Source organism: Gadus chalcogrammus, chromosome 18, assembly GCF_026213295.1.
Source record: "Gadus chalcogrammus isolate NIFS_2021 chromosome 18, NIFS_Gcha_1.0, whole genome shotgun sequence".
Taxonomy (NCBI): Eukaryota; Metazoa; Chordata; class Actinopteri; order Gadiformes; family Gadidae; genus Gadus; species Gadus chalcogrammus.
In genome coordinates, this window is record NC_079429.1 from 21676404 (window position 1) to 21690786 (window position 14383).

At 49.2% G+C, this 14383-nt stretch overlaps 1 protein-coding gene across 1 annotated transcript in view; it reads left to right on the top strand.

Moving 5' to 3' along the window:
• The first annotated feature begins 333 nt into the window (after positions 1-333).
• Positions 334-14383, top strand: part of LOC130371371 (MAGUK p55 subfamily member 3-like) — a 37704-nt gene continuing 23654 nt past the window's right edge. Inside the window, exons 1-4 of the mRNA XM_056577134.1 lie at positions 334-380; positions 10369-10487; positions 11405-11482; positions 11584-11664. Of these exons, the coding sequence (XP_056433109.1) occupies positions 356-380; positions 10369-10487; positions 11405-11482; positions 11584-11664 (303 nt within the window). The 5' untranslated portion in view covers positions 334-355. The remainder of the gene's footprint in view (positions 381-10368; positions 10488-11404; positions 11483-11583; positions 11665-14383) is intronic.

The following is a 14383-nucleotide window of genomic DNA, read 5'->3' on the forward strand; positions in this document are numbered from 1 at the left end:
CACGCACACACGCACACACGCACACACACACACACACACACACACACACACACACACACACACACACACACACCACACACAACAACACACACACACACACACACAGAAGAGTTGATGAGGCACATCTAGGATAACCGACAATGTTTCTTCCTAATCCTAGACCAAATCCTTATCTGTCAGTAAATTACAAAACAACCTCTCTGCATTTCTTCCATGGCTGTGGTCTTTTCGCAGCTTTGCGGCCGATAGGCGCCAGGGGAGGAGGAGGCAGAAGGCGGGATAAGGGTCCATCTTTGTTGACCTCCCTGCAGCCATCCTTCTGGTGCCCCAAGCTGCTCCTTCACGGCTGGGAGCCATGCCCGTCGGCTCAGCGTGCACGGGTGTGTGCAGGAACATGTCTGTGTAATTGTGTTTATGCATTTGTTGTGTGTGTGTGTGTGTGTGTGTGTGTGTGTGTGTGTGTGTGTGTGTGTGTGTGTGTGTGTGTGTGTGTGTGTGTGTGTGTGTGTGTGAAGGCCTTTTCACACTGCAAAGCAGGTTTGGTCGCGGCTTGGCAGTGACCGAACTTGCCTGTGTAAAGCCAAGGGGGTAAAATCCCCCGTCGTCACAGAGCGTTATTTTTTTTTATAATTCAAGAGACTCGCATGCAAGAATGAGCATACATCTGAGTTAAGGCTAAAAACGCGATTAACTATTTCCAAGTTCAAAAACGTCAACATATTCTTTATTTCGCTGACCAGTTGTTTTTTAGGAGGATAAAAAAGGTCTTTCTCGTAGATCTCATCTTTCCCCGTCTTCGTTTAATGCCACTACATGATCAGCAACTCGCGGATTTCACTCGTTTACATGGGACAGCTAGATCGGACTAAGCCTTATACCGATTTTGCTACTCGAACGGACCGTTTCACTTGTCTGAACATACATGGCCTTTAAGAGATTGGATAGTGGCCGGAGCATGGCTGAATCCGCTAACCTATAACCCTGTAGCCCTTTCAACAAGTGGAAATAGAGTCACTTCCGGTTGACCTCTTCGTCCCAGCAACAATAAACACAGGTGGCATTCGAGAAAGATGTTTTCAGTAGACAGCTGTCAGTTCACGCTGTCAGACCGAGAGGTAGGAACAACAGAGCGTCTGAGAAATGACATGGACCCGAAGTGAACTGACAGCTGTCCCCAGGGCTGGACTGGGACCAAAAAATGGCCCTGGCATTTTTGGCCATGGCAGCCCACTATGATTATTTATACGACATGCGGAGGCACACAACATACCAGAGGATATATCCGCATATTGTGCTGTTTCATCAACAATTAAAATAAAGCGCAGTAGCCTACATGGATGAGAGTAACCATGTTAAAAAATGGATACGCTCTTTCACTATACTTGTAGAGACTTTTGCAGCTAGGTCAAATCCCCTCTGAAATTACTAATGCTTATAATATGTACTGTTTGAACCGTCTCACAATCAGCAAAAAATGCAAGAACACAGAACAACAGGAAGAATACAAAATATATGTATTATTTTATTAAGGCCTACACTAACTAAAACACAACAAATTATAACACAATAAGTCAAAGTGGCACCCTAAAGTATGAGAGAGAGAGAGAGAGAGAGAGAGAGAGAGAGAGAGAGATATTCTCCGCGCCTCCTTAACGTTTCTTCTCCATTTTTCTGTCAGTTAGTGAAGTGACTGATTGACAGCCGAGGCCCAAGGGGCGGGACCTCGGCCCTCTGCTGTGTGTGTGATAGGGCCAGGGCCAGCCCAGAACCAATCATAATGAGTTATGGCCTGGGCCAAAGCTTTATTGAACTTTCAGGTTAAGTTGACAGCCCGCACAACCGAGAGGGAAGGAACGGACCTCGGCCCTCGGCTGTGTGACATGGCTGGGCCGGGCTGGGTCCAAGGAAACCTCAAGTAAACCTCGTCGGCCCAAAAAGGGCCTGCCAGCCCGATGGCCAGTCCAGCCCTGGCTGTCCCGCATACGGCAACAATCCCTTTGTCCTCCATGTAGCGGTTCAATCTTGACTTCAGAGAGTCAAAGACAAAATTCCTTTCCCCCAATTCCTTCTCCACCATGGCCGAGATAACCCCCACTACGAGTCTTTGTTGTGGAAGTACCAGAGAGTCGGAGAACCCGCCGCAGTCTTTAAGATTAATAATATCAGAGAATTACCCTATCAGTTTGTGTCCTGGGGACCTCATCATATCATTACATCATCCCTTTTCTAAGGTGACTCAACTGGAATAAAGGGCAACAGTATTGTGTAAAGTTTAACTTTACACAATAGCAGCATTTAAAAGTCAGGTTGTTCTCTGTATCTTAGGGAATAACATTCATAACAAATGTAACATTCAGTAAGGCAGTATTTAAGTAAGAACGTTCCCGGGTAACCTGTAAAGGAATAACAAAAGTTAGGAGTTAAACTGTTCTCGGGTATCTGTAATAACATTTATAACAAATGTTATATTCAGTAAGGCCGTATTTAAGTAAGAATGTTCCGAGTTAACCTGCAAAGGAATAACAAAAGTTAGGAGTTAAACTGTTCTCGGTTATCTGTTATAAGTTCAGTCTCTCTGTTACAAATTCACGCTTTCTTTGGGTTTGGATTTTCTGTATATGTTGCATATGGCACATCTTGAGACTGTGTCAGCTATCTGGGCTTGCATCCCCCCAGGCCAGAATATGACATCTCTTGCTAACCTCTTCGTTTTTTCGATCCCTTGATGGCTGGAGTGCACTTTTTTCAGCATCATTCTTCTCAGGGTGTTTGGTTGCCTTTGAATATCAGTCCATCTTCAACTGTCATTTCACTATTGTAGTCCCAGTACACTTTGGCCTCGTCCGGTGTTTCTGATCTTTTACCTGGCCATCCTTGGAGGAGGATTTTTTTTTACTGCTGTGAGGTTTGAGTCCTTCTTGGTTTCTGTGATTATTTCCTGGAGTCTGGCGGGTGCTATGGGTAAGCACATCACTGCACAGTACACACTTGTATATCATCCTTATTTTCATTTTCATCTGTATCCTTTAAATAGTTCCTGCTCAGGGCATCAGCCACGTGAAGTTCCTTTCCTTTGTATTTCACAGTAATGTTGTATTCTCTTTCAGCTTCTCAAAGCTCTTGTCTTGTTCCTCCATCCAGCTCCATTCTGTGGTCTTCTCTTACAGGATCCAGAGTGGGGAAGTTACAGTGGATAGATGCGGTATGAACTTTGCTAAGTATGTTCATCTCATCTCATCTTCATCCGCTTATCCGGGGTCGGGTCGCAGGGGGAGCAGCTCAAGCAGGGGGCCCCAGACTTCCCTTTCCCGGGCCACATTGACCAGCTCTGACGGGGGGATCCCGAGGCGTTCCCAGGCCGGTGTTGAGATATAATCTCTCCAGCTAGTCCTGGGTCTTCCCCGAGGTCTCCTCCCCATTGGACGTGCCTGAAACACCTCCCAAAGGAGGCGCCCAGTGGGCATCCTTACCAGATGCCCGGACCACCTCAGCTGACTCCTTTCTAAGTAAAGGAGCAGCGGCTCTAATCTGAGTTCCTCACGGATGGCTGAGCTTCTCACCCTATCCCTAAGGGATAGGGAGAGAAGCTCTTGCGGCTCAGCTCTCTTTTCGTAACAACGGTGCGGTAAATCAAACGCAATACCGCCCCCGCTGCTCCGATTCTCCGGCCAATCTCACGCTCCATCGTACCCTCACTCGCGAACAAGACCCTGAGGTACTTGAACTCCTTCACTTGGGCTAAGGACTCATTTCCTATCCAGGAAGCAATCCACCGGTTTCCTGCTAAGAGTCATGGCCTCAGATTTAGCGGTGCTGATCCTCATCCCAGCTGCTTCACACTCGGCCGCCAGCAGATCCAGTGAGTGCTGAAGGTCACAGGCCGATGATCCAATGATGACCACATCATCTGCAAAAAGCAGTGACGAGATCCTCAGACCACCGAACTGCAACCCCTCCCCACCACGACTACGCCTCGATATCCTGTCCATGTATATCACAAACAGGATTGGTGACAAGGTGCAGCCCTGGCAGAGACCAACACCCACTGAGAACGAAACTGACTGGCTGCCGAGGACGCAAACACAGCTCTTGCTTTGGGAGTACAGAGATTGGATGGCCCTGAGGAGAGACCCCTTACCCCAGACTCCCACAGCACCTCCCACAGTTTCTCCCGGGGGACCCGGTCATACGCCTTCTCCAGATCCACAAAACACATGTAGACCGGATGGGCATACTCCCAGGTCCCCTCCAGGATCCTTGCATCGTGAAGAGCTGGTCCGTAGTTCCACTTCGGGGCGAAAACCGCATTGTTCCTCTTCAATCTGAGGTTCAACGATCGGCCGAACCCTCCTTTCCAGCACCTTGGAGTAGACTTTAACAGGGAGGCTGAGAAGTGTGATACCCCGGTAATTGGCACACACTCTCTGCTCCCCCTTTTTGAACAGGGGAACCACCACCCCGGTTTGCCACTCCTTTGGCACTGTACCCGACTCCCACGCAATCCCTAAATATATTTGTAGCTCGGTCTTGTTGGTGGGTTTTTGCGTTTTCCTGACTGCCTCCACTTTCTTTGTGTCTGGCTTAATTCCTTCTGCTGTTAGGATGTGCCCCATGTATGTGACTTCTTCTGCATTGAATGTGCATTTTTCTGAGTTGAGTTTTATGTTCTTTTCTCTCACTCGCTACAACACCCTTTCCAGCCTCTGGTTGTGCTGCTCTTCATTTCCCCCCCATACGAGGATGTCATCAACGATCACCTCTACTCCCTCCATGTCCTCGAACATCATAGTCAAGAGTCTTTGAAATATTTCTCCTGCTGTGTTCATTCCGAAGGGTAGCCTTTTGTATGCATAGCGACTGAAAGGGGTGTTAAAAGTGCACAGCGCTGAACTTTCTTTGTCCAACCTGACCTGCCAGTATCCACATTGAGCATATAGTGTGCTGAACACTTTTGCTCCTGCCATCCGAGCCATCACTTCTTCGATATTGCTCCTGTGTATATTTTATGTCATTTATTATAAGGTCTACTTCCCAGTCTTCACCATTTTTTTGCTTTTACCATGTCTAAAACATTTCTTCTGAATCTAAGTCAGACTTTTCTTCTACCATGTGCACTGGCATTTTTGTTGCATATGCTTTGGACATGCACTTGCTTGAAAAGTGATTCAGCTTTCCACATTTTTTGCATTTTTCTCCATAGGCGGGACATTTTCCTTTCTGGTGGTCTCTGTCACCGTTTTTACAGTCCTGTATCATGTTATGCCTGCGTGCCGTGACAGATGACGTTTGGGTCTTTTCCACACGCTCCCGTTTGACTTCATTGATAGTGCACTCTCTGTCTAGACAATGCAGCAACACCTCTACCCAAGTCCCGCCCCTGGAACCACGGAGCCGTCTTGTCGCATTTACTTCCGAATGAACCGCCAATGGGTGTATGGTCTGGGAGGGTAAATTGGGGTGCTAGCTCAAGTCGGCGATTTACCTCGGGCAGTGATAACGCGCGGCCTGGGGAAAGAAACTGTCTCAGTCTCTCTGTTTTCGCTGCATGACAGCGGAGGCGATTGCCTGATCGCAGCACTACAAACGGTCCGTTATTGGGGTCATGAGAATCCTTCATGATCCTACAGGCTCTGGTTCTGCACCTCCTGGTGTTTAACTCCTGCTGGGGGAGGGAGAGTAGTTTCTGTAGTACGTTCAGCCAGCCGTACAACTCTCTACAGAGTCCTCCTGTCCTGGGGCAGAACCATGCATACACATGGTTCTGAGGAGTGTATTTCTTCACACATCACAGATGTTCTGACATGGTCAAGACACATTGACAGATCAGTGCCCGCTGTGGAGCAGAGGACCTCCACCCAACCCGAGAGTCGATCACCGACAACCAGGTAGTGGCGGCCTCCATAATCAAAGAAGTCAGCAAACACCGCCTCAAACGGGGTGGCTGCCTGTGACGGAGCATTGCGGTTACAGTCTGTGCATCCATACCTGGTGGCTCGGATGTCCCTCGACATCCCGGGCCAGAAGATTATGGCACGGGCGTGCTGCTCCATCGCAGAAGCTCCTTGGTGGGCGGCATGGAGGTGCCGAAGGACTCCTTCACGGAGGGACGGTGGAACCACGACACGGTCGTGATATAGGAGGACGCCATCCTGCGCGTAGATTGACCCACAGACTGGACAGACTCGCTAGGGCAGGGTCATTAACATCAACCCTACCCTCATGCTCGATCAGGACAGAAGGTGGCCGAGGCACGCATCAGCTGCCGTCTCTCGTGCGAGAAGGGACCATGAGATGGCTCCTAGTTCTTCGCGTTCTTCGCATCGTCGCGGATGGAAGCCAAGTGCGGATTCTACAGTGTCAGGTACGCTAGGCGATCCCAATGAGAGGCCGTTCGCAGAGCCCGAGAGGGAAGGATGCCTCGAAGTCGCATCAGCAGCATGGTTGCTCTTGCCAGGTAGGTACACAATGTCAAAGCGCCAAGGGAGGGTACGCTGCTTGAGTCTGAACAGGCGTGAGTTTGTTATCTCATCTAGTGTGCGGTCGCCGAAGATCTGGGAAGGGCTGAGGAACGGCTTGAATAGTGCCATAGTGTCGTGCAACTGGGCGTAGTTCGCCACCTGGTTGACCAGGCCAAACCAGCTTCTGATATCCGTCGTGGAGTCCGGGGTGGGAAAGTCCCGGATGGCGTCCAAGTACTTCGGAAGCTGCTCTATGGTGGCTTCTGACACCCTGAACCCAGCAAAGTCTACACACCTCTCCGCAAATTGAAACTTATCTGGGTTCAACACAATGCCCGACCGGCCGACACGTTTCAGGAAGTCGACGGTCCTTCACCAGTGATGCTCCAGGTCAGTGTCATAGTGGATAGTGTCATCCACACAACGTTCCTTGCGCTCGAAGTCCGAGAGGATGACGTCAAAACGACAGTTGTAGCCGTCCCCAGATGACAGGAAACCTTGCGGCGCCCTGATGTAGCGCCAGTGGCCGAAGGGCTTGATAAAGGTGGTCAGACGATGGTCCGACACACGCAGGGGCACACTATGGTAGCCGTTCCAGGCATCCATGACGGTTTTCCAGGTGTCCCCCGGGATGCGACGTGCAAGGTGGAATGGGGATTCAGTGGCGAAGGTTTCACGTTGGCAGAACTTGTTAAGAGGTGAAAGGTCCACGGTCCTGCGGGGGAGCCGTCGTGCTTCATTGTGACTACCATACGATGGCACCATGTCACTGGCTCACCGTATGGCACACGTTCAATGAATCCAAGGGCTTCGTCCCGAAGGAGGTCGTCGTAGACTTTCTGCTGCCAGTGCAAAGGCACATTAGCCGCGGTGTGGCATGCCTTCGGCGTGGCTGCTGGGTCCACGTGCATTTCGATAGGGGGCCCCTCCATGCAAGGCAAAGCCTGATGAGGGCAAGTGTTGAATGTGGATGAGGCGTATCTCTCTAGTAGCCAATCTTTCATCCGACCATTGTTCTCCGGTGAGCAGGGGAACGGTAACGCCTGAGGCCGTGGTGGAGGGGCTGTAAGCTTGGGGCATGAGCACTGAGCGTCCTGGGGATTACTCTGGTCTGTGCAGCCACTGTTGGCAGACCTCGTAGCATTCACAAACAAGGGCTTGATTGGTATGTCATGTGCGCCAGGGCCATGCTCGTCTCTGGGTCCTCCACTGTTACCTGATGGGAAGTCTTCAGGGAAGAGGCCGAGGTTAAGCAGTGACTCGTAGGAGAGGTACATCGCTCGAACTGAGCTGCTCACGTACACCATCGAGCGGCAGGACGTAACACCACTGTCGCTGGGGGCTGTTGAGAGCCTAGCGAAGAATGCTCCCTCAATGGCTATGGGGGAGCGGTTGGCAGCTGACAGGCTAAGATTAACAGGACGCAGGTCATCACGCGAGAATCCGCAGGCGAGGAACTCCTCAAGAGACCACAGATCAGATTGTGCGCCAGTGTCTGCGATCGCGGATATGCTCACCTCATTGTCCGAGCCTCGGTGGTTGATGCTGCCCCGCGGCCCGACTGACCTGTCGACCGAGATGGTGATTAAGACTCGGGGTGGTCTCTTAGCTTGGCCCGCCTCCATTCCCCCCTGGAGAAAATGTGGTGCCCGAGCCTGATGGGTGTGGGACCACCGATAGTGCTGTGTGTCATCTGAGTGCGGCGACGGCCCCCGCAGCGTCGGCCAGGGCGTGCTTTGAGTTGAACCGATGAAATCTGGGAGATCGGCACCGATTCCATGGCAGCCTGCTGACCGTCGTTGGATGGCTGTTGACGCCTCTTCTGTCGGCGGGCCCTATAGCAACCGACACAAATCTGGTGAGGCTTGGTATTCCAATCGCGAGGTCCCTCCGTGAAGACCTTAAAGGTGCTTTTACAGCCCCGGCACGAGGCTTGCCTAGCCCTGTCTGTTGGGGCTGGGGTCGGGACGGGGCCCGTCTATTGATCTCTCCGTAGGCGCTGGAATGACGACATGGCTGATAGAGTGGACGACGGGAGAGCATTGCGGGCCATTTCCTTGTTCTCAACGACTGCAATTACATCGTTCACTGGTTTTGTCAGAATGTCAGGTATGTGGATGAGGCGTATCTCTCTAGTAGCCAATGGGAGAGCATTGCGGGCCATTTCCTTGTTCTCAACGACTGCAATTACATCGTTCACTGGTTTTGTCAGAATGTCAGGTATCCCCAGCGTATGTCCGCGGCGTATGTCTGAGTCGGAAATCCCGTTGATCAGAACATCACGGATGATGTGGTCGGTATAGTCCACATCCTTGCCACACTCGCATACTGCAACATAGGCGCATGTCTCCGCCTTCCCTCGCACCATGGCGGTGAAGGCACGGAATGCTTCATCGCTCCTGGTGCAACTGAAGCAGCTCGGTGCGCAGGACACATGTGGCAACCGGAATGACGGCTAGTGAACGCATGGCAGCGATCAGATCCACCAGGGGTCCGGAGGTGATGTTGGGATTGGCCTTCAACATGCTATCTCCAAGTTCAGGCCCAGCGCACTGAAATAACTGGAAAGGGGCGTGGGCAGCCCCGACGCCTGAACCGGTGCGAAAGACGTCCCAGCGACGGATGAAAACGTTCCATTCCTCTATCGTCACGCCAACATCGACCTTAGGCCGATCAAGTTTCGGACCATGCGTAGTCGGGATCTGGGCCGGCGGGTTCCGATGGACAAGTCTGTGATTCGTCAACAGCGCAATGGCGAGTGCTTCAGACACATCTCCGGTCTCGAAAGCGCAGCCAGGAACAGTACATCCAACGACAACCATGACTTCTTCATGAAGAAATACACTCCTCGATGTCAGAGTTTGGGTTTAATGACAAAGATGAAGAAGTCCTGAAGCAATCACACACAATAACAATGTAAGCTACAAACGTAATAACAACAGTAATTCCTACATGCACATAAATGCATACACACATAAGCATCTCAAGTATCTAACAATAACAATTATATTAATCAGGAAAGACTCACATGAATCATGCCAGCAGCTCAACATGCTATGCAACGGGAACGTCTGCAATGCTAGCGAGCACAACAAGGTAGACCGCCAACTCAGCCGGTCAGCGGTCTGCAATACAACACTATCCCCTAGTGGCCGGAGGTAAACTCTGGAATGTGGACTAGCAGGTATTTGAAACTGCTCACCCTATCCACGGTAGTCCCATTAATCCACAGTGGGGTATTCATCCTCAGTTGGTGTCCTTTCCTAAAGTCCACAATCATCTCCTTGGTTTTTGTGACATTCATGAAGAGGCAGTTCTCCAGACACCAGAGTGTCAGGTCCGCCACCTCATCCAGGTAGGCTATCTCCCGTCATTGTCAGAGTTCAGCCCCACCATGACTGCTCTCTGCATCAATTTCTTAGCCATGTGTGGGATGAACATCACAAGACTCATGGGTTTGGGCTTTTGGGAATCCATTTTCTTTATGTTGGGCCAAGGGTCACATTTCCACAGGGCGTGAAATGGATTGGATATCTCTCTCTCTATTACAATTACATTAGGGCATTTAGCAGACGCTTTTATCCAAAGCGACTTACATCAGTTGATACACACATTGACAAACCGACGGCAGAGTCAACAATGCAAGGCGACAGCCAGCTCGTCGGGAGCAGTTAGGGTTAAGTGTCTTGCTCAGGGACACATCAACACTCAGCTAGGAGGAGCTTGAGATCGAACTAGCAACCTTTCAGGAACAAGACAACTGCTCTAAGCCGTCTCTCTCTCTCTCTGGCCAAGATACCAACTGATATAGATATGTAGTATAAGATGATAATTATTTACATATAACTACTTGATATATATGTAGTCATTTTGGACTTTGAGAACCTAATCACTGTAGGTTTGTCTCCAGGTCTCCATGAAACCCTGGCTCTGCTCACCTCTCAGCTCCACCCCGACGCAAACCCCGACCAGGACCTGCTCTTCCTCCAGGACGTGTTCTCAGAGAGAAGCATTGCTTACCTCATGAAGGTATGGTCCCCATGTTGTACACAGTGGTGGGTAAGTTACTTAAAAAAAGTAATTAGTCACAGTAACTAGTTACTTCTCCCAAAAATTCACTCAATTAGTTACTCCAGCCCTGGCTGGAGCAACAAATTAAAAGTAACTATTGCGTTACTTTCAAGTACATTTTTAAATGCTCAAATGTGTCAAAGAACTTGGACCCCACCTCCACCCCTCTTTAACGGAACTCAAAATACATGTGCATGTTCATGCAAGGAAGCATTGAATGCATGGAAGCATGTTACCTTGAAAGATGTTTGAATAAGTTTGAATTACTTGAGAACAACGTGGAGAGGCATTCATGATTACACTCGTTCCTTTATCTTCTTGGAGGGAAAAGTAATGGCTATCCTTCCATTTAAAGAAGGCTTTTTTGGGATTATTTGGGCTCACCATTCCTGTTTTTCGTTGACTCACTTGTGTCGTTGTGTGTCCGCCTATGTGCTCTTTCAAAGTTGTGTAAACAACACCCGCCAAACACTACCTCTGATAGGCTTATCATGAAACTTTACTGTACCTCAGACAATCGTCATCGTTTATGCGATTGTCTCGTGCTCATTAACCAAGGAAGAACAGTAAAGAGGGATCTAGTTGGTCTAATGAAAAAACAGCTCAGCTCAAAACTGAAAGTGTCGAACCAAGGAGGGGTCAGGGTTTTTTAAAGAGGGCGTCAAAATTGGTTATTTAGTTATTCAACATTTACACTGATATTACTCTGAGTAATTTAACAAATGCTGTAATCCAAGGTGATGAAGTAGTTCACATAGTATTAACAAAAAAACTGTTGGTGGTTTGATATCCAGCTGAAACATGATGGAATACGTCACAAGCTCAACTCATAACATCGTGCCTCACCCCCTGTCTGTCTGCTCTACTTCATCCAGATTCATGGTAAGCTGAAGCTGTATGAGAAGCAAAGCCCGGTGCCGGTCCTCCACAATGCCTCCTGTCTGGTGGAGGACGTAAGTACAGTTTGTTGTGACAAAGCAAATCACACAACATTAACAACATGTACGATCATGGAGACGTATGGAGAAATGAAACAGGTTATTTATCTGACTAGCTGGCGGACGAGCTGCACTGCGGACCCATGGAGAGTGATGAGAGAGAGCTGCTCTACCTTCTGAACACGCCCCACCTTAAGGTACCCTAGTATACTGCTACAACTAAACACAGCCCACCATAAGGTACCCTAGTATACTGCTACTACTGAACACAGCCCACCTTAAGGTACCCTAGTATACTGCTACTACTGAACACAGCCCACCTTAAGGTACCCTAGTATACTGCTACTACTGAACACAGCCCACCATAAGGTACCCTAGTATACTGCTACTACTGAACACAGCCCACCTTAAGGTACCCTAGTATACTGCTACTACTGAACACAGCCCACCTTAAGGTACCCTAGTATACTGCTACTACTGAACACAGCCCACCTTAAGGTACCCTAGTATACTGCTACTACTGAACACAGCCCACCTTAAGGTTCCCTAGTATACTGCTACTACTGGACACAGCCCACCATAAGGTACCCTAGTATACTGCTACTACTGAACACAGCCCACCTTAAGGTACCCTAGTATACTGCTACTACTGAACACAGCCCACCTTAAGGTACCTGCTGTGTGTGTGTGCTTGCGTGCGTGTGTGCTTGCGTGCGTGTGTGTGCGCGCGTGTGTGTGTGTGCATGCGTCACGCCGGTAGGCAGCACGCCAGCATGCCGCACCAACAAACATACAAGTATAACATCTCGCCCGTTGTAACTGCCATCGTTAATGCAGCAGAGAAAGATATACTTTAGACATTAGTATCTAACATGTGCCTAGTCACAGTGCTACGGATCGCCTTCAAACAAGCCCTGGCCAGTGGCCGCATCTACAAACAACTGAGGCAAACCCATGATCCCGTCCCGCAACCACCATCGGACGGTGAAGACCTCCCCGTGGATTTTAATAACTACGTGCGCCAACTTCAATGCCATGAATGGACAATGTTCGAGACTCATGAAAGACAATTCAGGAAATCATTGGATATCAAACTACTCCAAGAAAGAGCGCAGTTTGCCTGCTCCGGCGATCCTGCGAAGTGGAGTAAAGTGGCATCCATCCTAACCGGAGTATTCTTCCAAAATGGAATATTCCGCACAGGAAATATCAACGGGAAAGAGTTCGGATTACCACTACTGAAATACGCAACACAGATTCTAAAGAAGTTTCCATTGAGCGATAAACATCCAACGGAGTTGACACCAGCTTCCATTACTTCCTGGATTGAGAGACAGCTGATCTTCGTGAGAGACGTCATCCAACCATCACTCAGCAGAGGGGCAGCAGACGAACGCCACAAACGCCAAAGGAGAGTAAGCAGAGACAAACTGTCTCTGCTTACTGCTATTGACATAATTGAAAATAATAGCATGTTTCCCTCCCCCCCGCCAACCGTCAATAATACTACTGACGTCTATAAGTACTATATGGCCAAATGTCAATCACCCCCGACGCAAACGCTGACCCCGCCCCCTTGGTCCACAAGCTTGGAGACGGTTATCCCAGATTATTATCCATCCACTGCTAAATTCACTTTTGAAGAAGTAGATAAAGTTATTTCTCACCTGCCCAATAACAGTGCCATTGGATACGATGGGGTGACGTATGAGACCATCAAAGCCAGAAAACCCCAGTCCACCCAAATACTAACATATTTATTTAACACCTGTTTGATTAATGGTAAGGTGTCAGGATCATGGAAGGGGTCCCTCATCCATAGAATACCTAAGAAAGACAATATTCCAAGCGACCCATCCACATGGAGAGACATCTCTCTCCTTCCCACTGTCTACAAAATTGTTATGAAATGTCTGCTTGGCCGCATCCTCCCAGGGCTTGTGGACACAGGCATCCTCTCACCCAAACAAAAAGCTTACATAGCCAGACAGGGTATGAACGAGCATGTGTTCTGCCTTAAAACTGGAGTTGATGATTTTAAACATGAATCATGTAAACTTTTTACTGTATTCCTAGATTTTAGAGATGCCTTTGGAACACTATCCCACAAAATTATGCTGAATGCACTGAAGGAGATCCATCTACCTCAGCCCTTTGCAGACATCATAACGGATGTATATAAGGGATCTTTTCTGCAGGTGATCTGTGGACACCAACTCACAGAGCCCATTCCGCTCCAGGTTGGGATTAAAACAGGCAGTGCGGTGAACTTCATCCTTGCCATTAACCAGTGGCTCAAGTGGCTGGGTCAGTGTGCACCACCTGATATCAGATCCCCAAACCCTGTTCAGGGTTACGCTGATGATGTCGAGGTGTCCTCCATAGACGAGAGTGTCGTACATAACATGCTGGCCAGAACAGATGAATTTCTTCACTGGTCAAAGCTGGAGGTGAAGCACACCAAGTGTGCAGCTCTTTATGAGCGACGCAGTGGTGGCAACCGCTGGTATAAAGCCAAATCGGACAAACCGCCCTCCTTCACAATAATGGGGCAGCCTATCAGGGTCTACTCACGCCACGAGTCATACACCTATCTTGGCCATAACATCAACATTGCGGGTGAGTGGGGGGAGCAGGCACAGGAGCTATGTAGTGCCTATAAGAACAGAATCTATCTAATTGATTCCTCCCCACTCCCTGTAGTCATGAAACTGGACGCTATCAGAGAGGTGGCCCTTGCAAAGATTCAACACCTCTTTGCAAACGTCCACATCCTGAAAAATGTCTTACAGGACATGAACAATAAAACAGTTCAGGCTGTCCGAAAATGGCTAGGGCTGAACTCACACTCTACCCGGGACCTTATCTTCCTCTCACGTAAAGAGGGGGGGCTGGGTGTCCCAAACGTGGAATGGG